Source organism: Solea solea, chromosome 20 (assembly GCF_958295425.1).
Source record: "Solea solea chromosome 20, fSolSol10.1, whole genome shotgun sequence".
Lineage (NCBI taxonomy): Eukaryota > Metazoa > Chordata > Actinopteri > Pleuronectiformes > Soleidae > Solea > Solea solea.
In genome coordinates this window covers 16,448,173-16,471,802 of record NC_081153.1, presented here as the reverse complement: position 1 = coordinate 16,471,802, position 23,630 = coordinate 16,448,173, and the positions used below count along the sequence as shown (strand labels likewise).

General features: G+C 40.1%; 3 protein-coding genes across 3 annotated transcripts; 1 reads left to right on the top strand and 2 right to left on the bottom strand.

Moving 5' to 3' along the window:
* Nucleotides 1–188: 188 nt before the first annotated feature.
* scamp3 (secretory carrier membrane protein 3) lies at nucleotides 189–8,456 on the bottom strand. Its single transcript, XM_058620006.1, has 9 exons — nucleotides 8,006–8,456; nucleotides 7,520–7,600; nucleotides 6,079–6,192; nucleotides 4,959–5,079; nucleotides 4,396–4,524; nucleotides 3,884–4,046; nucleotides 3,040–3,141; nucleotides 2,414–2,531; nucleotides 189–1,114 (listed from the first exon to the last, which is right to left on the bottom strand). Exons 1-9 carry the CDS (start codon nucleotides 8,057–8,059, stop codon nucleotides 977–979), a joined length of 1,020 nt encoding a protein of 339 aa, XP_058475989.1. The 5' UTR covers nucleotides 8,060–8,456; the 3' UTR covers nucleotides 189–976.
* Nucleotides 8,457–11,899: 3,443 nt separating this feature from the next.
* Nucleotides 11,900–16,725, bottom strand: crabp2b (cellular retinoic acid binding protein 2, b). Its single transcript, XM_058618402.1, has 4 exons — nucleotides 16,414–16,725; nucleotides 13,432–13,610; nucleotides 12,988–13,104; nucleotides 11,900–12,680 (listed from the first exon to the last, which is right to left on the bottom strand). Exons 1-4 carry the CDS (start codon nucleotides 16,631–16,633, stop codon nucleotides 12,630–12,632), a joined length of 567 nt encoding a protein of 188 aa, XP_058474385.1. The 5' UTR covers nucleotides 16,634–16,725; the 3' UTR covers nucleotides 11,900–12,629.
* A 2,484-nt stretch (nucleotides 16,726–19,209) lies between these two features.
* Nucleotides 19,210–20,937, top strand: mrps21 (mitochondrial ribosomal protein S21). Its single transcript, XM_058619418.1, has 2 exons — nucleotides 19,210–19,341; nucleotides 20,397–20,937. Exons 1-2 carry the CDS (start codon nucleotides 19,259–19,261, stop codon nucleotides 20,575–20,577), a joined length of 264 nt encoding a protein of 87 aa, XP_058475401.1. The 5' UTR covers nucleotides 19,210–19,258; the 3' UTR covers nucleotides 20,578–20,937.
* The last annotated feature ends 2,693 nt before the right edge of the window (nucleotides 20,938–23,630 follow it).

The following is a 23,630-nucleotide window of genomic DNA, read 5'->3' as shown; positions in this document are numbered from 1 at the left end:
TACTAAACGTCATTTAATACCAGTGCCCAAAGAGAGACAGGGTAAACCCATGAGAACATAAACACAGAATTAAAAAGAAGTCAATTGCCTTTGACTCAGATAAGTTTCAAAGTTGTCATGGAAACGGTTTCCATGTCAATGGGGCTAAGAAAGATAAATCCGTAACAAACAACAACCGTCAGCACAGGTGTCTGTATGAGCGAGACAATTTATTATTTATTCAACACAAACAGTGAACTGTAATAATCATAAGAACCACAGGCTGCACTCACAGAGCAGTGACAGGTAAATTGTAACCGAAACAACAACAACACAGGATCATAATATTGACAATATGAGAGCTTTTGGCAGTACAGTAAGTAGGCATTCTCGTTTTTGGAATAACAACAAAAACAACACATTAGTTTTACACTCAAGCAGCAACAACAACAGAAGAAAAAAAAACATGTTACGAGTATTGACTAAAGCTCCTCCACTCACATGTGGATGACATGTTAGAATGGCAACAAATCAGTGTTCAGTTCAGACTTAAAATTCACACAAACATGGCTCCGGGTAAACATAACGCACATACCATAATCATGTGAATACTATCCCACTTGGCACACAGCTCATCTTCTAATATATACACACACAAGTAAAAAGCCTTCAGTGACACTTGTACAACTGTGACAAACTTCATACAGCATCTTCAGTGTTTTTTGTTTTTTTTGCGTTTCACCTCATCGCATTTTTTCCTGTTTCTTCCATCTTGCCACTCTTGTTTTGGCAATGTAGTTAACTTCTCATGTACACAATTTGAAATTAGACAACCACACCTCTGTCTCATGCAAGTGCCCTATAGTTTCAGTGCTGGGGTAAATATAATGACGCAACCCCCTCCCAATCAAACTCAAATAACCTTTGGGGGGAAATTGCTCTATCGATCGAGGCCTGCACTTCTTACCCTCCCAACTCTTCTTGTACATCACTTTCTCTATCGAGGTGCGGTGAAGGCCCCCTGGGCTGCGCTGACGGTGGCCTGGCGTACAGCCTGATTGGACATGACTCCGGTTGCAAACTCAGCCTGGGCCTTTTGGAAGCTGGCATCGGTCTGTCTGTACAGACCGTGGACCTGGAGCGGGGAAGAACAGATGCCGCTGAAACCAGATCCATGTAACAATTCATCATCATAACACACAATGTGAGGGTGAAAATGATACGCGGAACCTGATATGGAGGCTATTCTTTAGATTGTTGTCTAAAGACCGCTCGATGGTCATTGCCCACCTGGGCCAAACAGGTGCAAGTGTTTATATGGAGCAGGTAAAACTTGACAATTTTCCTTTCACCCTCATCCTTTCAGACACTGTGACTGACTACAAAACTTCACGCGATTTTCTATTGTCTGACATTTACAGTATTTTTGTGGTTTATTGATTTATGATTGTGTGCAAGTTTTAAATATAAACAAATATCTGTCAGAGTCAAACCACTGTCACATGAGTTCACAAAATGCTGATTAAGCTCGTCAGCTCTACGCGACTCTCTTCGTGTTTCTCAGTATAGCCGTGTTGTGTGCTTGAATTGCCGGCTACGTTACCACACTGCACACAGGAAGTGACGTGTCACGACTGATGGGAGACAAGGCGGAAGCACAACAGCTAAATAGCGATAGTAAAGTAAGGTGGCTGCATACAGTTGGACTATGGCTGAAAACGTCATGAAGCCAGTCCTATTTTCATCATAATCCTAAATTTGGGCTATAAAGTCCAATAGATTAAAAAGCAAAGCAAGCACTCCCTGAACAATTGCCTGACTATGTGCCGACACCTATGTGCCGATCACAGCTGCTGTTGTTCCTGTACCATGCAGCTTCAATTTTCCTGGATGAGTAACATTAAATTAAAAGACCGATATACAACAGAAAGCAGACCGTTGAAACTAAAATCTAATGAAAGCAATGGTAGGTCACGTAGAGACGCTGGCAATGTTTTGGTGTTTTCCTCAGGGGGCCGACAGACGTTCCACTTTTGAGGTTCAATCAAAAATATCCTGGTTTGAGAAACCCGGGCAGCTTGATACTTTGGGAACATTTATAAACACATTATCCAGCATGTTGTGAACTCAAGTATGATAAAGTTTACAGGGTCATACGTGTAACTAAACAGGTGTCACGTGTTTCAGCTGCACAAAAACTTGAAACCAGGGAAATAACATTCATGTTAATACTCAGATACCTTATACAAGGCCCATGCTTTGTCCCGTTTACTTGTGCTCATGCGCGAAGGAATTTCTGTTTTTTGGACGCTACTCTAAATATCCTGCTAATTAGTCCATGCAAGGATAGTGTGACTGACACCCTGTCAAAACTGCAGACTCAATTTGTGTCACAACCTGTGATTTTCCCCTCCGGCTTAACACATGTACTCACCTTCTTCAGCATGATAACCCCCATGGCTGCTTGGGCAGTAAAGAGGATGGCGTTCATCATCATGATCGCACCAACGGCAACGCTTAACTTCATAGCAGCCAGGCTCACGATCCACCCACTAAGGGAAAGGGACAGTGAGACAGAGAAATAAAAGACAGGAGGAGGAAGAAGAAGTGATGTAAAAACTATTTTAAATCAGATTTGAGCAGCCAGAGCATTCAGACTGAGATGCAACTAAGGAAATCTAAATGTATGTCTGAGTTTAATTTCAATAGGTTAATTTGACATAACAATATAAACTGCCAAACGAAAGAAACCGAACATTGAACCTTTACGAAAGCAAGTATTTTGCACCTCCACATATAGTCTGAGAAAAAAGGGGCAGCCCATGGCCAAGAGGAAAGGAATTGGGTTTGTGACAGGTTCAAAGCCTGGGGTGCCCCTGAACAAGGCACCCACAAAGCTCCCTAGTAGCAGTTAAGTGCTGCCCACTGCTCCTACACCCATCTTGTGTGTTAAATGCAGAGCTCAAATTCACCATCACCAATTGGTGTGTCCGCAAAAACAAATGATTCTAATTCTAAATTTGAATTCTAATCCAAATAGACTTGTGACATCAGTCCCACCTGAAACCCCATCCAGGGATGCCGATGGTCATGATGATGTAGACGACCACTTGGGCAAAGAAAACGAAGAAGAAGGCGAAGAAGTTGAAGGAGCTGTCACTCCTAAAGGAAAGGAAAATTATCCCATCATTATTGAACAGCTCTCAATCACTACTGTGAACAGGTAATGCAAACATAAGTGATGGCTTTAAACACCAGTCTTTGTTCTTGTTCTGACTGATCGGACCTCTGCTCGGGCTAAATTTAGGCAGAGCATTTTTGAAACAGACATTCACGGTGTAAGCTGTCACCGGTTTCAGTTGAGTGAACGGTGGTGTGATAAGCTGCCGCTGCTCCCCAGGTCCCTTTACAGTTGGTAACATTAATTTCAATGCTATATCCCAATGTTGTTGAAAGGTATCTATAAATAAAATGTATGATTAAATACTAACAGGAAATTGAAGCAAATGTCCATACGGGCATTAAATACCAAAATCTTTAACTGGATAATATAGAAATGAAATGTAGAGACAGCAAAGCAAAATGCAAGAGTGTGAAATAATTTAGCAATTGTGTTTGCTCTCTGTCAGTTTGCTTTTCTTTACAGGGTTCATTTGCTGGTGTCTAGTTTCACTTCCACTGCTTTCGCTCTCAGACTACGCTCCTATTACAACATAGCAAAGACTTGATACCTCCTGTCAGCCTTTTATCAAGTCAATAACATACTGAGAGTCCCTTGTACTATTTCTAACGGTCCTACCCGGGCAGGACTGAGGTAAACGTTGAAGAACATCAACTACAGAGTTACAGATAACAAGCAAGTGGCTTTTTTCATGTGGGAAAAAATCAAGATGGTGCAACACACCTGAAGGCTTTGTACATAGGTCGGTACCAACATACGAAAGAGCAGGGTGTGAAGAGGATCCCCCACAAGATGGCGAGACCCAGGCCCACACCACTGCCTGTGGTGTCCACACAAAAAACGGCCAGGGAGGAGATCAAGTTGAGGAGCAGTGTGCAGGTTCCAACTGGACATGGATTAAAAAAAAAAAGGAAGAAAGAAATGAGGGAAGTGAATGAACCAGAGTGAAACACTGTGCATTCTGTGTTTGATTTGCTTCATGCCACAGTCCTCAGTCTTGCAGGTACCGTAAGCATCAGAGTCTTTGTGCAAACATTCAGGCTCAAATGAATCTACTTTCAATTTCACAAGATAATCTTTTAGTTCTTATCAGCTTAAACTGATAAATCTTCTTAAAATTGCTAAAGAATACACTAATAATGTTTACTGGGGTAAATCAACACCACATCATTCAAAACACTAAAGGGTTTTAATTGTCCTTATTATTAGCAGATTAAGGAATAAAAGGAACTCACACATCCAGAAGTAGTACATGATAGTGACTGTGCGCTGGAAACGCTGGCTGATCTCCACATTGATGTCCTGGTAAAAGCAGGGGCCCACAGGGCAGAATGACGGCAGCGGGGGCCAGTTATTCTGACGGGCTGAAGGCCAAAAACATAATGAATGACAATGCAGCAAAAGCACAACTGTTGAAAAAGGAAACTACGTCTCTGCAGATGACACTGCAGTTGTTAGCTAATACTGTACATTTAAAATGCCCTTACACTGTGTGTTATAAACCATTTATAATTTTTTAATTATATGCTTACAAATGAGACAAATGACAAATAGAGAGCTTTTCATTTTAAGTGTAACCATTTCTTTTCAATATCTTTGAGCTTGGGTTGAAATGTGAAAATAAGATGGCTGTGACTTTAATATCTTCAGGTTATTAAACTGTTTGGGATAATGAAGTATTCATCATCCATAAACTATACTATAGGTTACAGTGCATCTGAGATACATTTTGACAAGAGGGATTAGGCATCTGAATCCAACCTGCCCCCAAAAAACCTTCACATCATCCCCCACTTACAGGCTCCGGGTCCCAGGCCGTGTGACTCCAGCTCCCTCTCTCTCCTCTCCAGCTCCTGGGCTTTTTTCTCCAGCTCTTCCTGCTTCTTCAGGAGCTCTGCTGTAGTTGCATTCACCACAGGCTGACACGGCAAGACACGAGGGAAAAAAATGCATCAGAACAGAATGTCAAATTTCACCGGGAGAGGTTGTGTTTGTGTTATAAATAATGAAAAGGATTTTGTAAAGCTCTTGTATCTCATGGAAGGGCACCTCCCAGGAGAGACACTCTGCTAAGTGAACAAATGTCAAGTGTTTTATATTCACTGTAGTTACACGACTGAGCACAGGTACAATCGGTATGTTTCTACGCAACCAGTCATGCTATGGTTGTAGCTCAACTATGCCGTTCAGTTGGACTACTGCCCCAGTCCCAGTATACAAATATTAGTGTGTCTGCCTCCACCTCCAGGTGGATATACATCCCCTTTTAGTGTGTTAGTATTAGGCAGTATCTGGTTTAGCATGCGGCTAGTTATTAGCATATCAAGTGCCATTCCATGTCATCCTAATATCAACTTAAAAATATCCAACTCTTGATGCAGACAGAGCAGACAATCGGTCTCCTCGTCAGTCCAAAAAAAATGGACCGGCCTGAATGTCACCATGTTTTGTCTATGTTGTTATTCTTCTGTGTACTAGCTTCTTCTAAAATTTCCAGGTATCAACCAGGGGTGGAAACTGTTGCTTCACGTCCAGAACAGCTTGAGTCTGTTCCTTGTCCCATTGAAGGTATACATGCGGTAGTAGTTCGACTCCTAACTGCATTATCTAGGTGTTAGACCCAACTATGAGGAATTTGACTAACATGTTTGCATGTATTTTAAAAGTCTGGTTTCAGTCAGACTCACAGAGAAATTAGATTTAGAGTTTTTGTTTGGAGTAATTTGTTCACAAAGCACTGACAGTAACAGTGGTGAGGTCTGCAAAACGAATTACTAGAAGACTAAAATTGATTGCAGCACAGCTAATGATTTGGAGCATTTCTTTTTGATGATTCCACGCTCATGCACGAAAGTGTGGGTTGATTCATCAGAATATTCACGACAAACAAACTCAACACATGGTGAGTCTTCACATACCTGGGAGTTATAGGAGCCATAATTGCGAGGTTCAGTTGGCGTTGTTCTGCTGGGCGGGGTCTGTGCAGGCACAGGTGGAGCAGTGGGCGAAGTGGCATCATATGGTGGTGGAGGCTGGAAAATATTTTTTGTTAAAAGACGGGCGTCAAAAACTCATTTGGCTTCATGTATTACAACTGTGTTCAAACCCAGTGTTCATCTGAGAGCAGAGCATTAATGTCATGACAGGCTTAACTTCAGTTCCCTGTGTTTCAGTATTGCTAATACCAACGACTAACAGGAAGTACACACAGATCCAAACTGACTCTAAGTGACAAAACTAAGATGATTCAGTCCACAATTTAGATGAAAGCTTTTTTCCCAAGCAACATAATCATTTAACTCTATAACATAACTGATGTGTACAACACACACAGATGCACACTAACGTGTCCTTATGTCATACAGAAACTTTTTGGAGTCATTTTTTTTTGCATGTGTCCCCTCGCCCCTCTTCTTTTTGTTTCTGTTTCTGTGTTTAGTGACTATTTTGAGGGGGTTTGTAGGAGTTCTTTCATGTTTGTAGTATTTTTTGTCTGAAATAGAAAAGTGAAGCTTTGTAGTCATTTTGTGTATTAATAGCAATTATATCATCATATTACCCACTGTGAATGAGTTTCAATTCACAATCTATTTTCCCAATATAAAATCCAAAATTACTTTCAGAGCAAACATCCCCTTGCGACCTGCCATCAATAAAGCAAAGCTGAAAAACACTGTTGTGTTAAGAGCTGAAATGAAAGGATTAATTAATCAAGAGTAAAAAAAAATGCAGGTTTTAGCCTCAAAAATTCGAGAATGTGAGGCTTTTGTTAGATATACAAGATTAATGGTAGATCTTTAGGTTTAGGACCGATAAATTAACAAGATAAGGATTCTGTAATTATCTTTCTCATTTGTGTGGAAGTAAATCTTACTTTTTTTCCAATATTTCCTTTTATTTATATTTGTATATATAGTTGACAGAAGAGTACAGAAATTAGGCTAATAAACATAACCCACACGGACAGAACAATCAAATTTAATTGAATTACCCGGTTATAATCCAACACAGCCATTCCCAAACTTAAGAATGCAGGAGCTTAAGTTCAAATCTGAAAACAAAACCTTTAATCACATGATCCCCCAGCAATACGAGAGTGATTGTGATGGGTCAACAATTCTGTTGACACATAAGGTAATCAGATAAAAGATGAATTACAGGTGAGTTAAACCCCATCGCTTTTACTACGAATGGAAATAGACTGCAAACATTTATGGTTCTTTTATTGATTGCTTATTTTAATTTTTCTTCTGTTGGACCATGAGTCCATAACAAAGAATGAAGAATAAAAATGAAAAGGCTTTTTGACGCACGCATTAGGAATCACTGTGTCAGCGTATCATACATAACTATTCTCACCCCAGTCGTGTTGTCAAATGGGTTGTAAAGGTCCAGTGTGGCATATCCTGCGTTGCTGCTGTGTTGAGTCACTGCAGGATCCTATAGCAGAAACAGAGACACATTAGTGTAATTAGCACATTAAAGCTCCAGTGTGTAACATTAAGGAGGGCTTACTGGCAGAACTTAAATACTACACATAGATGTGTTTGTATACGTCTGGTTTTCATAGCCTTAGAATATATTCATGTATGTGTATTCCCGAGGAGTCTTTTATTTGTTTTAGTCTGAAGTCTCAGCATATACATATAATACGTCAACACAGAAGTCAAAGCTGAACGTTTGTTCGTTGTCAACAGGATCAGTGACGACAGTCAGGCCCCAAAAACACCCCCACTGTCACATGAGCAACAACTCGCCTGCTGTTACACTAAAGCAACATGAATGACTTGTATCCATTTAAACACACAATGACAGTCACAGCAGCTGTAATGTCATTACACTCACCTGGAAGGGGTTTTGGTCCTCCATGGGCTCCGAGAAGCTTGTGTATTTTGACATGACGAGTGTTTATGAAGAAATGAAGCTAATGTGACGTAGCCAGCATTAGCTGCTAATGTCAGAAGATGGTCTCACGCACACACAAACTATCAATACGCGTCGTTTGTTTATTTTTCCAAAACGAACGGGCCACCCGGACGGGCGGTGTTTGGCTCTTTCTACTCTCAACTGCTAGCTACCCGCCCCTCCGCTGTAACATGTCTTCGCAGCTTCGAAAATAATAAACAGCTGGGAGCGACTGAGTGACGCAGACACGTTAATGGAGGTTCTCCTCTTCAGTCCCGACTCTCAGGGTCTAGACGTGAAAATGTGTCGCATGAGATGAAAACGTGTTGTTTTTCTTCTCCTTTCTCTCCTGCAGGAAAACATCCACGGATCAGACAGGAAGTAACCAGCTCTGGTCATGTCATGTGACTGCTGCTGCGGCAGAGGACCACGTGGGAGCTGGCGGGGGCGTGGCCACCAAACGTGAACTTTTCAAAATTCAATCCAATCTTTTTGACGTAAAGTGCCACCGTTTCTTACATAAACACTGACCATGGAGACCGCCTGGTCCCAGTGAAGCAGAACCTCATTTCTGGGGAACTGGTAGGTTGGTAGGAAGGTTAGGGATAAGTCTTTGTTTAAGCTGTTCAAATGAATGGAAGTCAATGCAGCGTTCCAAGAATAATGTGTGTGTGTGTGTGTGTGTGTGTGTGTGCGCGCGTGTGATTTGTATAATGTATAATATTTGGCTGAATAATATGAGAAGTGAGGTGGACTGGAGGAAACAGGAGATATGAAAGGATAATATCAAGACTTATATTGGGACACACTGGGCTTAATAGTAGTACACTAAACATGACTCAGGTAAATGTGAATTTTGTACTGAAGAAAAACAATAGAACATGTTATGGTTAGGTGTAAGAAATATGAGACATAAAGCATGGAGATGATTAAAAGCAATAAAAGTGCAGTTTGACCTTACAGATGTTTTACAGAACAGTTCAGGAGAAGTTTGTTATAAAATCACATTTTGTTATCTGGACTGATTAAAGGAATATCTGTGATAAAGGTATAGTTTTTAGAGGCAAGCATTTCTACATTCATTTGACAGAAAAGCATGTGCTTAAAGTCTAGTTCTACAGTGGACAATGAAACAAAAAGTGCACTTTTCATTTTCAACTTCTCTCAGACCTCAGCTGACATGTCTAACATTTCCCTGGAAAAGTGGAAGTGACACAAACTGAGCACAGACTCTGGTCAGCTTAAATTTGACACCATGCTCTGTTTTTTAAACATACTTTGTATCTTCTCAATTTCGGTTTGTACCTTCTTCTGTGAATCCGATGATGATTTAAATAACTGAGATCAAAGGCCACAAGAAAACACCTAATGTACAGTATTTTGTTTCCATTAAAAACACATCAGTGTCCTTTTATTATTCCCTCCTTCTCCAGTAGATGTCACTCTTGTGTCTTTAAGGAGTACATTTGACCACCTCTGTGGCCTCACATGTCCATGTCACATTACCTCTCATTGCCTTGTACACGCAGAGTCTTCAGATGTGAGGTGAGTTGATAATGTGGCACAGCCACAGCTTTTGCACGTGTGCAAGACGCAATACAGGTTCACATGATATTATTTTTCTTTGTTATTGTCACGTATGAGCTCCTCTAATGTATACACGTTTCATGGTCTAATGTCTCCTTACATTCTCCTACAAGTCACATGGGAGAGAGCAGTCATATGAATTTATTTATAGGCTGGACTATTTGTCAGACACACACACACACATATATGAGAGAAAAAACTCTTCATACTCATTTTGTAAGATTGCTGAGATTTGATTCCCCACGTGTGTATATTTATGCAGCAGGTATGAATGTCAGTGGGAGTCAGAAACCCTTCAGCGGTCACAGAAAGTCTGAGGTTGTAATATCCTGTATCCTTGAATTTCATTGAAAGTAGGAATTTCAAATCCTGGGCTCCCTTCATGTGAACCTTTTCATCAAATGTGAATGGAATTTTAAATATACTTATATCCAAAATGTAACCTGACATACTTGGTTTATCTGGAAAGGTTTGGCTCTCCTCTAGAATTTGAATTGAAGTCTTGTGGGTTTGATTTAATGCAGTTGGCTTGTTCTGTCTCTCAACAAGGGGCTGTGGAGTGGAGGATGATGACTTGGAAAATGAAAATGGGAGAACAGCATGTTTATGTTACATTTAATTTCAGTATTTAAAAGAAAAAAACTCTTTATTATGTAGTAATATCCAGATGCATGTATCACAGGACATTGTAGGACATACAGTATATACCTACATTTAAAGTATCCAGGGTGAAAATGTGCGACAAATAGCACAATTATAAGTTATTCCATTAAACTCAGATGAGTGGCTTTATATATGAGTGTTTCTTAATTGGGGCTGAGGCAGGATCACGCCTTAAGATTTATTTCCCGTGCCTTTTTTATAGTTCTGAACCCGTTGACTTGGTGTTTCTCACACTGGCCCGTGCTAATGAAAGGTCAAAAATATAGAACTTTCAAGGTTTTTTTTGGAGGCACAGCTCTGTTTCCAATCACTGCCTTTGCCAGGACCTGCTCACACGTTTCCCTTAATCTTAGTTTTTTTTACCCTCATCAAACCGCGTCTGTTTGTCAGCCGACGCCTGTGACTCATCAGGTCCATTAATCGACCCTGTCACGATTGGTCCACATGGCCCCGATTCAAACGCTGGAGTTGGGAGCCTCCTGGTCCTGAAACCACAGCATTCCTGAGCCAATCGAGCAATGCGAGGCTCCATGACATCACTGCCTGAGGAATGAATTGGCATAACAGTTGCATGTGGAAAGTGACCCGGTTAACAAGGAGGGACTGCAGGTTTAGACTTTTCCTATGAGGCAAACAACCAGTACTCACCATTAGTCTTTGTGTGTGTGTGTGTGTGTGTGAACTTGTATTTATATCTTTGAGAGGTCCGAAAAACATACAAACCTATCTTTGTTGGGACATTTTGTCTGGGCCTCACAAGTTTAAAGCGCTTTTTCGGGGTTAAGACCTGGTTATAGGGTTAGGCACTTAGTTGTGATGGTTAAGGTAAGGGTAAGGGTTAAGGCTAGGCACTTAGTTGTGAGGGTTAAGCTCAGGGTAAGTGGTGTGTGTGTGTGTGTGTGTGTGTGAACTCTCCACGTCCTCCAGAGCGCAGTTAACGCTCCTGTGTGTTCGGATGAACTCTAACACAATAAACTTGGTTTCACTGAGACCATGAATGCACTTTTCTGCCTGTGAGACTTAATCGCATGTGCATGATGTACTTGTGTGAGCCATGTGTACATAGTCCCACATAATAACTTCTCTCTCTTTCATTCTGTCATGCAGAAACAAACTGCAGACCAGTGGTGGAAATGTTTCTGCTTTGTCCAATTCCTATATTTTACACACACACACGTATATATACAATATATACGCTGACCTATTGAGTTTATTGAGACGGTTCCTGCTGGAGGAGGCCCAGCTCTCCTGCTGCTCACTTAGCTCTGTATGTATAAACCAGGAAATCCTTCACTGCGGCGCTTGCCTCCACGCGGCTTGAAAGAACCTGTAAAAACCATCACTTTCCGTAAACCAAAACTGTGGCTCTCACCGGCTCAGAGAGTGTCTGAGTGACCCCGCATGACCATGTGTAAGATCAAGGTGAAGTCTGACTCGCACTGGGCTGTTGTTGAGTGAAGGACAGACTTTGGGGACTGAATACGGACAAATCCGTCAGGTTTGGCACTCGCCTCACATTTCAGCGTGTGTTTGCAATGTTTTCTTTGCATCCCCTGAGATGAAAAGTGGGGCTTTTTTAGAGAGAGAGAGAGAGAGCGGCTGGAAATCTATGAGGAAGCCGTCTGACATTTATACCTGCATGCAAAGCCAGAAAGAAGGGTGGGGGGGATTTTTACTGACTTCATTTTGCAAATAGGTACAGCTGGAAAGACAAGAATAAGAAGTAGAACTTCTTCTGAAGTTATGAAATGACTTTCTCATGGCTGCCTTCTCTGTTTGCCTCAATAATTTTCCCTTCCACTCCCTGTTTCCTTGCTCACCGTTGCCAAAGCATCTCTTAAAGTAAAGTTTATGAAATATGAATTGTTTTGGGGACTTTTTAGACTCTTGAATACATATTGTGGTGATGACAGGGGGCACACAGAGGACAGGGGACTGACGGAGGACGGAACGAGTGTGGAATAACTTGTACGTTGAGGAAATGAATGCCAGAGAGTGATGTAAACTCTGTAGATGGACAACAAGGGAATGGGAGGTGCAGGGAGGAGGCAGCCTAAAGAATGAGTGTTTGGAAAAAAAAAAAAAAAAGGAATCATCAGACAGTTTAACATCTTGAAAAAAGGTTTAGACACCACCATTCAGCTTTGCTGTTAAAAAAGACGATTTTACCAACATACATTCATGTAAACTGAAGTCATTTCAACACAGTATGACCAACAACTGCTTTAGGGGAGGACGACAAGAGGACAACTATGGCTAGTAAACACAAACCATGCACAAACAGAAGTATTGTATGACACTTTTGAGAACGTCCTCATTCCCTCTCGTAAACTCTGGTGCAGACAACTTCTCCAGCGCTCATTGTCTGAAAGGAAACAACAGGATAGGAAAATGTAAATTATAACATTTCATTAATGATGATCAGTACAATATGCTTTATTCATCTTTAAATAAACACAATTGGACAGACCTCTTTGAACATGTATGATGTACGTTATACGGGTTAGGGTTAGGAAATGTGGGGAAAAGAGAAAACCAGTTTGACTTCTACGTAGTTCCACGTTGTTCCAGGATGACTACTCACACATACCTTTTAGTAGCTAGTGTGTTATTGTGTTACATATTTTTTAAAAATGTCAGACTAGGCCGACCAGACCTGCTGCTGTACTTACCAGTATGAGTTCTCCGTCATTGGTCAGCTCTCGGGTCCACGACGTCTTGGGCCCATCGCCTTTCTGTAAAGTCTGTTCGCAGCTGATCTTCCTGTCTGTTTCCCACTTTGGAACACTCTACATGGAGAATATGAATGAATAACATCATGTCAGCGCTGTGGACACTGGAGTTCGAGAAACATCATTATCTGGAGCTCAGTGTGCCAGTCCCTGCATGATGGAGCATTTCTACGGTTTGTCAGGAACCGTAAGCTTCACCAGCACAAAGAAATGAAGAACAGATCCGTGTCCCATCACCGGGAAAGGCTCTGGGGTTGCACTGAAATCATTTCCACATGGTTTGTGTGCGCGCAGAACCACGGAGAGTCGTGCTGTTCTGTGCCAAACGCTCATACACATTCATTGGCATTATACAGGAATGCCTAAAGGGAAGGGGGTTCGTACCGTGCAAGGACGTCCATCCACTGTGGTCTCGTTAAAGGACTGACCCACAGTGAAGGACACGTTGGTGGTGCGTACACTCGTGGACGTCTGGATGGTCAGGCTCTCTCCCTGCTGGGAGATTTCCACCGCTGGGCTGGAGGCCGCTGCCACTGCAATCTTCCTCAGGAAGACATTCACACCTGATTACACACAGACAGACGAGATGGTAAATTGGCAGCTGTGGTCAAAACATCGCCTGGGCTGGTTTGTGATGAGTGGAAAGAATGGTCTGGAATGTTATAGAGTATGTATGAGCAGACATGTGATGTTTGTTACTAATGAGACACAGTGGATCTCTCAGCACTTTTCAGATTTGTGACACATGTTACATGATCTCTGGGAGGTTTATTTCTTTGCTTGTTCTCTAAAACAATGTTATTTGACGTGATGTGAGAGTCACAGGCCACACAGCAGCTGTCATGTAAGAACCAGATGTATTCATGTTTATTATTAATTTATTATATTTGATCTCAAACTCTTTAAAAAATCTATTTAAAAAAAAAAAAAAGTATGGTCCATATTTCCTTGTTTGCATCACAGTATTTTCAGTCTTTGTTAACTGGATTAGAGCTTATGTTTCTCCTTATTTGTTACTATTGTTGTTGACATCTTTTTATTATTGATTTATTATTTCTCGGGTATGTACTTTTGCATTTTTATTTCCATCAGCCTGCCTAGGGACCTCGATGCAAATTAGCCATGTTGGCTATAAACTGGCATATTCATTAGTGTACAATGACCCATCTATGAAAAAGATAAATAAACGGAACAATTCAAACTATATAAACTAGAATTGCACCGCCCACTCCTTGAATTACTTTTGAAAATACAACATCAGAATTAAATTAACCATAAAATGTATTATGTCGACTTTTTCACTCATCTGTGCAACTATTCTGGAGCAAAAGTACTCATACGCATTCATGCATGAAACACACATCTATTTATACATTACATGCACATACACACAGTGTAATTGTGTTTCCTTTTAATAATGCTCGTGTTTTTTATGGTGCTCCTATTGTTTATCCTCTCAATTTGTTTTTTATAAGACAAAAAGTTATGTATGAAAACAATGTGTTTTTCTTGTTGTGGCAGCACTTTATTTAACCATAAAACATGAGGCAATACATTGTTAGTTGTGATTCATTCCTTGGTTAGAATTTATGGTATGGCTGGGCGAAACTGTTGCCAGTAATGTGAAGCATATGTGATCTGCGCTCGATCGTTTAATGTCAGCCAGGATTGGCTCCAGCTGCCCTCATACCTACCTACGTAAAGCTAATGGATGGATGGGTCACAACATGAAAAACCTTGAAGGTATGGTTCGTTTGAAAAAAAAAAAAAGACAGAAGCGCCAGAGTTGAACAAATGTCTGTGATTATCCCCTCAACATGGCACCAGCAAAACCTCACCTGAAGCTGAAAGCTCGTTTTCATAATCTGAGCTCTGACCTGGACTATGAAGTTCAGGAGGTTCATCTTTATTCTTTATTTTTTTCTTCTTCTTAAAATAGGATTGATAGTGAATACGAAGACTGAAAGAGATGCAAAGTAATGGCAGTTTAGGTTGTTTGGTTGTGCCTAGTTTATGCTTTTTTAATTTCTTCATTACCATGCTGTAGTTTTCTCTTATTTCTCATCATGGACATTTTTTGTACTTTCTTGTCACTTAACTCTCATTAAATTTGAGTCTTTTAATGAGTCTGTGGGGGGCCCATTCATCCACAGACTCATGCAGAGAGTAACCAGTTATAACATGTTACATAATTAGTGGAGTCACTGATGTGCAAAGTACAATAAGGATGAAACTTACAGTTTAAATCAACATCGATGTCCTGGGTCATTGGAGATGACAAATGTTAACTGCCTTGCACTTTTCTGTCCGTATTTATGTGCGCTGGACTGGCCTTCAGATTAAAGCGGGACGACCCGACAAATCTGACCCACTTTAAACCATATTTGATCGTGGCGCAGTGCTACAACACACGCTCATTCACACTTATACAGTAGACAGCACTAGACTGGGTCAGAGAGGCCCAGGGAAGTGAAGGAAAGTCATTCTCAGAGCCCGCTGGCTGCTGGGGCCCATGTTAAGGCTTAGTTCCGTTTACACTGGCTCTAATTACAACCGCATGAGGACCCTGCTTCAGATGAGTCTAATCTAACATTCCACCACAGGCTATTTGTCTTCAGATTTTTAATGGATGCCACTGACTGGCCCTCATCTGACCTTTTTATCCTCTTCTCCTCAAAGACACAACTTGACGGGAGCCTGCTCATCCCTATGTACCTGAACAAGACGCATGAGGTTACAAGAGTGAAGCAAATCAATTTAACCACAGAGTCCCCGACTTTAGACCACATTGGTTTACACCAGTTGACCTTTAAGCCAAGTGGATTTCCAGCTGATAATGCCATAACATGACTGACAGGTCTTTGAGGTCCTGCGCAATCAACCATATATACTGTCATCAAATTGTTCTTCAGTATCCATTTAACAAAAATGGATTGATATAATGTTAATGCTCTGTGCAAACAAATGTGCAAAATGCTTCTTTAGTTGAAAAGTGTTAATCATTTTTATCCATAAAGAAATTTAAAAGCATAATTAATTAGTTTCTTCAACTCTTGCACTTAGAACTTTACATGTCATACTGGCTGTTTATATTGTTATAAAGTTTTTACACCATCGATTCCTAATTTAATTTTTATACAGCAATACTCAAATACAGTTTAAGCTACATGGCAGAAAAAGAAAAGAAAATAAGGTAAAGAAATATAACTATAAAATACTCACATGCAACCAGACTATTAAGTGGCATCAACGTTTGAAAAGCTTTTTTTAAAGAGGCAAAACTGTTTTGTGCAATATTTCCAGCAAGCAAACTTCACTGTATTTAATTACAAAATAAAATGTCCCGCTGTGCAAACTCTCACTCACCCAGTGCTCTCAAAAGATCCTCAAAATGTTCCGAAGACTTCATTTTCCATTTTCCTGAGAAGTCTGTGACTTTATCCTCCATGTCAGTGCAAGCAGTCGCAGAAATGATTAGTGCAGAAAGAAAAATGAGAGGCTGACTCTGGCTGCAGTCTGGTAGATGACTGCTCCTGGACCCGCTCTGTGGAACCTTCTCCTCTCCCTGCTGCATCTGCCTCTCCATTCATTGGCTGACAGCTCCCCTGGATCTGATGCTGATCCAGCATATACAGCCAATACAGAGGCTGATGGCAGGGAGGGACTTTCCCCCTGGTTCTGTCTGCTCTCTCCCCTCCACCTCTGTCAGCATGGTGAAAGATTTGGATAAGAGCTGGAAGAAAAAGTGCACTTCCAGTAAGTGCTTTGATGGTGATCTAACTCAAATAATAAGGGAAGGTGTTAATTATTTAATAGGCTGGTGCGACAAGATTTTGACAAGATTCATAAATGTGGAATGTGAAATCAGGATGTTCAGCTCCAGAGGGGGGGGCATCCATCCAGGAGAGTGTCCTCCGCTTCAAGACAGTTTTTAGAGTTTAATCATTATGATCAAACAACACATTAGTTACATTAGGCCACACTGACTCACGTTACCTGCTTTTATTTGAATCGGACAGTGGCGGGTTACACTTTACCTTAAGGCGACATGTGATGTTTGGAAACAATCAGACATACGACACTGTTTCCCTCTTCACCCTGACGCTCGGAATCACTGCTCGTTTTACATCGACTGCTCTGTGTCTGCAGGTTAAACACAAATAAGAGAACACTTTAAACACTTGTAGACACACTCTATCCACTAATATGAGCAGTAAATTCAATATATTTTACATCACAGTGTCCAAAATACTATTACAAATGTGCAGTGTTTTAATGTAACAAAGTGCAACTACTTTGTTACTGTACTTAAGTACAACATGCATGTATCTGTATCTGTACTTTATTTATACTTCTAGCAAATTTTACTTTTACTCCACTACATTCCCTAAATAAACTCTGTATTTTTTTTACTACAAAGCGTTTCCCCTAACTATTCTCTGTTACTACCAAATAAAATCAGAAGAAGAAGAGTTGGTAAATGGTCTGTATTTATACATGTTTTTTTTTAATTGATATATATTTTTAGACTTGATGCATTTTCTATCACACATCTTTCATACCCATTCACACTCAGGAACAACTTGGGTTAAGCGTCTTGCCCAAGGACCTTGCCTAAAGACTAACTTCTCATATTTTTTCTGGTAAGATACTTGCACCTTTTTAGTTAAGTATGCCTTTAGGGTATTTTATACAAGACAGCAAATTTGTTGGACATGTAGTATTAACCTTCACTCTGGGTTTGAAACACATTTAAACGTCCGTTTTAAATGTGTTTCATTGATCTTTACATTTAATATACGGTTTGAGACCAAGTTAACAAAAAAAAGCAGAGGAGGAAGGCGGAATACATAATGAACAGAAATGATCAAACAATGAGAAAGTCAATAAACAATAACTACACCTATACCTGTATAGACCATATACTGTATATTGAAGTGTGCTGTAATATCAGTATGAAGTACAATGGAATCATTTATTTGAAAAACATACATGTAGAGTCCACAAAAATTAGAATAGGTTACATAAACTCACACTAAATTACCCCAGACTAGTAACTTTACTGTTATCAATGCATTAACTTTAGTTAGTTAGTAGAATGTAAGCTTGGTTAGCACTAAACTGATCATGTCATTAAAACAAACACAGATTTTCACAACAGGTAGTAATTATACAACAATGGTATTTACAGAGTAGATACAAGCTTGTCATTTACTTTACTTTATTTGATTCATCCAGTAGTAGATCAAATATAATATTAAAATATTACATGTATTGTCAGGGAGATTTATTCAACCATAGCACACATTGCACATTCTTTGTTGGGGTTTTTTCCCCACACTCTTTCACTCACTGCCAAGAATATTTCATCGAATCTGCAGAAGAGATGCCTCTGGAAACATGATGCAGTGTATTCATGTACTGTGATGTTATCTGTGCATGTTGTCTCAGCATTCCTCCCTGTGGCACCACGCAGACACAGTGCTGCGTTTCAGCAGCTTGGGAATTAAGCTTGTTTTGTGTTGTATACAAAGGTAAAAGCATGTAAAACCACCTTTGAATGCACATTATTAGATATACCATCCAGGCCAACATTCACCGGGGGTTGACCTCAGACGGAGAAGCAGAGGACAACAGGAATGAGAAGAGGAGGAGGAGTATGAAAGGATAGGGGGGACACTGTCGTACCTTTTGCTATGACTGTAGTTTTTTAAATCTGTGATAGACAGCTGGTGTATCCCTGCAAAACCTTGGCGTCTGTAGTTACTTCTGTTCACTCACAAATGTAAACGTAGGTTCTACAAATAGCAGGGTGGTGTCTAATCAATGTAAACGATGAATATGAAATACCTGGGGTTTTTTTTTTAACAAAATGTAAATAATAAAAGAGCTAGAGCTCCTCAGAGCTAGAATTCTGAAGAACAAAAGTCAGAATACTGACTTTTTTTCTCAGAAGTTTCCAAATTTATTTGCCCCAAATCCTCTTCCGTAGCTCCTAAATAACTGAAACATAAAAAGATCGATAATTAATAAAGATATATATTTTTTTAACAACTTGCTGGAAATAAAACTCACTCGCAGGACAGAGCAGGAAAAATAGTGAAGCGTCACCTAGCGTTGATTATTATGCAGCAGGATTTTCCAGCACGTGGAACCCTTAGTTGTTGGATGTTTCCAGTCGGTCGTTTTTACAGCAAACACCGAGTTCATCATGGCGAGACATCTTCGCTTCATTGCGCGAACAGTGATGGTTCAAGACGGCAACGTCGACGCAGCGTACAAGACTTTAAACAGGTAAAAGTCACACATTTAGGACTGGACATTAGGGTGGGATATGTGCATATACAGAGAATGATAAGCTAATGTCAGCTACGTTAAAGTGAGTCTTCCGCTCAATGTCACGGAACTGCGGCTGCGCAGTGATGATACGGCGCTCACCAACTGACAGTAAACATAATATAAACTGATAAAACAACGAATCCAGGTCGTGTTTATCTATGACACTTATTTAAAACACTGTTCACACTGACATTTCATTCTTGGGATGAAGTGAAATGTAATAAATATAACATGTATTTATCCAGAAGTATTTGACCACTTTACTTTTTGAATGTATATGTGTATGTCGTTTATATTTGTTATCCACTAGTGTCAAAGCCAATAAAATAAAACCATAAATCCGAATTTTAATTAAAAAAAAGTGTGCCAGGACAGGAAGAGAAAACTGGGATAATGTACTTACCTTTTCTTAGTTTGCGTTCAAAGTCTCGAAGGTCTGAAGTCGGCATACCTTAATTTTGTAATGTTCCTCAGATAAAAATAGCTGTTTTTAACTAGTTGCTTACCGTGGCAGTCCAGTGACATGACTTTATCAAAAACTACTCTCAGGTTACGTAGGCTGGACTAGACAGAGGAGATCCAAATGTTACTTTTACTGTCAGGAGCAATGTTTCCAGAACTCTATAAAACATGTTTGCTCAAAATGTTCTTTACAGCTTTTACAGCTATCTATGTCCTTATGTTATAATGGCATGCTAAAGTGGATGTCAATTGGCAGAAGAATATAATTAGGGTATGTAAATTATAATGAGGACTTTATACAAAACTGAAAACCTAGTGTATTTTAACAGTTTGAAGACTGGAAGATTTTTCTCAAATTGACAACGGACCTAGTCTGCAGCTGTTGTTGCTTAATTGTTTCAGCTGTCAGTGGCTATAGTGAGCTCCAGGACAGAAAATGCTAAGAATTGACTCTTTAAATAATCCAGCAATTGCAGTAGTAACTGTTCTATTTACCGTGTTGAATTCAAAGCAAGTACCATGTTTTTTTTTTTCTATGCTTACGCCAGGGTCCTCACGCAGGATGGAATTATTGATTCTGTGAAGCGTAAGCGCTACTTTGAGAAGCCCTGCCGGGAGCGACAGCGGAAGACCTTTGAGACCTGTCGGCGGATCTACCACACGGAGATGGCGAGGAAAATCGCCTTCATCTCCAGGACTAACAGAGACGACCCTTGGCTTGGCTGCTAGACAACTGCAGTGAGATGAAACGGGACACTGTCGGTAGATGAGATGGAGGAAGCAAAGGTCAACACAATGTCTCTGTTGCATCTAAATAAACCTGAGGAATACTGAAAACAATGGCACTCAGGATGCCACACTGTTGAACGTGAAAACAAAGATTGTGTCTTTTAAATGTGCTTTTATTTGCCATGTTGACACGAGGTGTTGTTTTTCCCTTTGCCTCCACTTTGGATTCAAACTCCAGAGAAGATTCTTTGTCCTCATTCTTGGTTGTCAAACACTTTGTTGATATTATTTTGCTTTTGAAGCACACAATCTTGTGAATGGAAATGCTAATAAAAATGTTTAAAAAAAACTTAATAGATTGTTAAATTAATCACAGGAAATTTTCTATTTAAGCAATATGCACACACTTACGTATTAGTAAAGGTAATGTCCTCGTAAAAGCTTTTAAAATGTAGTTAAATGTGAATTAATTTAGAAGAGGAAATTCAATCAAAGGAAGTAGATTAAAAAAAATATCACAATATTATATTCCTCTAGCAATATAACTTTTGCCCATAATGTTTTTCAACTTTAAGTTTAAATAACTGGTGTCTTGAACTTTGACTTTGGAGGAAAAATTGGGATAAATACAAATTCGGATTGACTTAAAAATGTTTAATTTTTTTTTTTCAAAGAAAGCGGTACCACTTGTAGCAGGTTCACTTGATTTGTCCCCTAAATCCTGTAGCTTCATTCACTGAGTTGTATTGCAAGATGGAAGAAGCAGTACAATAGATTATCTGTTGTGTCATTTATACTGAGGGAGGTGGATGGTTTTCTCTGATACCTTCATCAAAGTCTCACTTCACTTATATTAAAAATGTGTCTTGCCCATTTATGGTGCTGTTAATCTACAGTTCTTGGTTGTGTTACACTGGAAATAGTCCCCAAGAAACCTGCTGTGTAACAAATGTTTCCACGTCTTTAAAAATATCTGATTAAGTTCAGTTAGAATAACTCTAAGAAAAAGTTACAGGGCTTAACAATGAAGCATTTTCAAATCGCAGATGCTCCAATTACATTTTTAACTACCACACAAATGTATTCATTCATTCATTCATTCATCCATCCCACATGAGGGGAATATGTCCCAGCTGACATCCGGAACAGGAAACCCACACACACACACGGGGGAGAACATGCAAACTCCATGCACAAAGGCAATTGTTCTGAGTGGGTCATGAACCTGGGTCTTCTTGCTGCAGAAAGAAACTATTCATTTCTTTAAATGCTTATCCTCACAACAGAATATAAAGTAGTAACTCATTTGATGGCGTTGTGTTGTTGTGCTCCATTACATTTCAAATCTACCACATTGTAAATGTTCAACTGAACCTTGATATGTTATTAGTTGTTCTATAGGTGAAGCCGTTTGTGTACAGTATGTAGAATTTTATTTCTTTTTTTCATGTGTATATATATCAGGGACATTTAGTAAGGTTTAGTTGTGCTCGCACGAGTAACAGGTTTTGCTGCTGTGTCAATTCCCATCATGAAAATGCTTGTGAAATGTGTAAATGTTTCGTTGGCCACTTGCCAGCGTGAACATAGCACCACCTTCTCGTCAGTGACAAGTATCAAGTTCAGCAAGAGGGAAACTTACACATCTGTCACTCTGAGGATTTACTTGGCCACGTGCCACACCACAAACGCAATAGCGCCTTCTTAATGGCAATCATAACATGAGAAACATGCACTCACCCTTCAAGTTTAACTTGTGGAACACTTCAGACACAATCACCTGTGTGTTCGTATAACTGGGGTGATTCCAATTATCCAGCGTCTCCACATTTCTCATATCACAGAAAACAATGTGTCAACTTGTGTCTGAATGTTCTTATGTAAACTCCCAGTGAGGTCCAGTTGTAGTCAGAGTTTACCTCAACTCAGATTTCCACCTCGTAGAGTCAGAACAGAGCAACCTGCTACTTTTACTGCTAATTGCACTTTTGTTTCGCGGTGAATCAGTCGCACATATACAGTAGTTCATACAGTTCCGTGTTTCACCCGCTGACATGTTGCCACATTGTGAATGTGAATTGTTTGATCTATAATCCACTTTCATACCTGTCTTGAAAGATACATCAACTGGCAGAGCCAGAATCTTTGGCCCCAGTGACGCAGTAGCTCTCTTTTACTCTCATGCTACCATACCTTCAGCAACAACAGAAACATTGTCGTACCCAACTACAAACAGACAAAGATACACAGATGACAGATGGATTTTTTGCCATAATTGATCAGTTTGAGGGTCACACGGTGATGTAGTGGTTAGCACTCTTGCCTTGCAGCAAGAAGACCCGGGTTCGAGCCCCGGTTGGAACAAGGGCCTTTCTGCATGGAGTTTGCATGTTCTCCCCGTGTGCACTTCCTCCCACATTCCAAAAACATGCAATGTGGGGATTAGGTAAAATTGGACACTCTAAATTGACCATAGGAGTGAGTGTGAGAGTGAATGGTTGTTTGTCTCTATCTGTGTGTGGCCCTGTGATGGACTGGAGAACTGTCCAGGGTGTACCCACACCAATGTAGCTGAGATTGGCACAGCACCCCCCACGACCCTCTGGTGGAGGATAAAGCGGTAGATGATGACTGACTGACTGATCAGTTTGACTGAAATGCTCGCGTTAGCCAAAAATGTTTATTTCATTTTGTTTGCATGTTACATTTAAGACAAAAGTCTGAGTTTAAAACATCTGGACAAAGTAAGCAGCAGCCCACAGCAGCAGCTCACATATTTAGAGTCTACTTCATTCGAATAAGTGCATATTTCTTAATCATTTGCACTGAAATAAACTTAAGTAATTAACCATGACAGATCATACAGATTGTAGTTTAAACCATTATTGCTCATATTTAATCTTATTTTGCTTAAATGTGCTTCCAATTTGTCAAAAAAGTAACACATGTGATCAATTATTGCTCACTGATCACCCTGTCAAACTATAGCACAAATCAACATATTCTAATGCTGTGCCTGAGCAGGTGTCAGAAATATTGAGACGCTGGTATAG

Excerpts from the sequence above, each read along its gene's own strand:
- scamp3 (XM_058620006.1), bottom strand. The coding sequence starts at position 8,059 with ATGTCAAAATACACAAGCTTCTCGGAGCCCATGGAGGACCAAAACCCC. Across the intron at positions 7,601-8,005 it reads AGGACCAAAACCCCTTCCAG|GATCCTGCAGTGACTCAACA; the intron begins GTGAGTGTAATG and ends TTTCTGCTATAG. Across the intron at positions 5,080-6,078 it reads ATGGCTCCTATAACTCCCAG|CCTGTGGTGAATGCAACTAC; the intron begins GTATGTGAAGAC and ends TTGCCGTGTCAG.
- crabp2b (XM_058618402.1), bottom strand. The coding sequence starts at position 16,633 with ATGGAGAGGCAGATGCAGCAGGGAGAGGAGAAGGTTCCACAGAGCGGG. Across the intron at positions 13,105-13,431 it reads TGGATGGACGTCCTTGCACG|AGTGTTCCAAAGTGGGAAAC; the intron begins GTACGAACCCCC and ends TTCTCCATGTAG. Across the intron at positions 12,681-12,987 it reads ATGACGGAGAACTCATACTG|ACAATGAGCGCTGGAGAAGT; the intron begins GTAAGTACAGCA and ends GTTTCCTTTCAG.
- mrps21 (XM_058619418.1), top strand. The coding sequence starts at position 19,259 with ATGGCGAGACATCTTCGCTTCATTGCGCGAACAGTGATGGTTCAAGAC. Across the intron at positions 19,342-20,396 it reads GCGTACAAGACTTTAAACAG|GGTCCTCACGCAGGATGGAA; the intron begins GTAAAAGTCACA and ends TGCTTACGCCAG.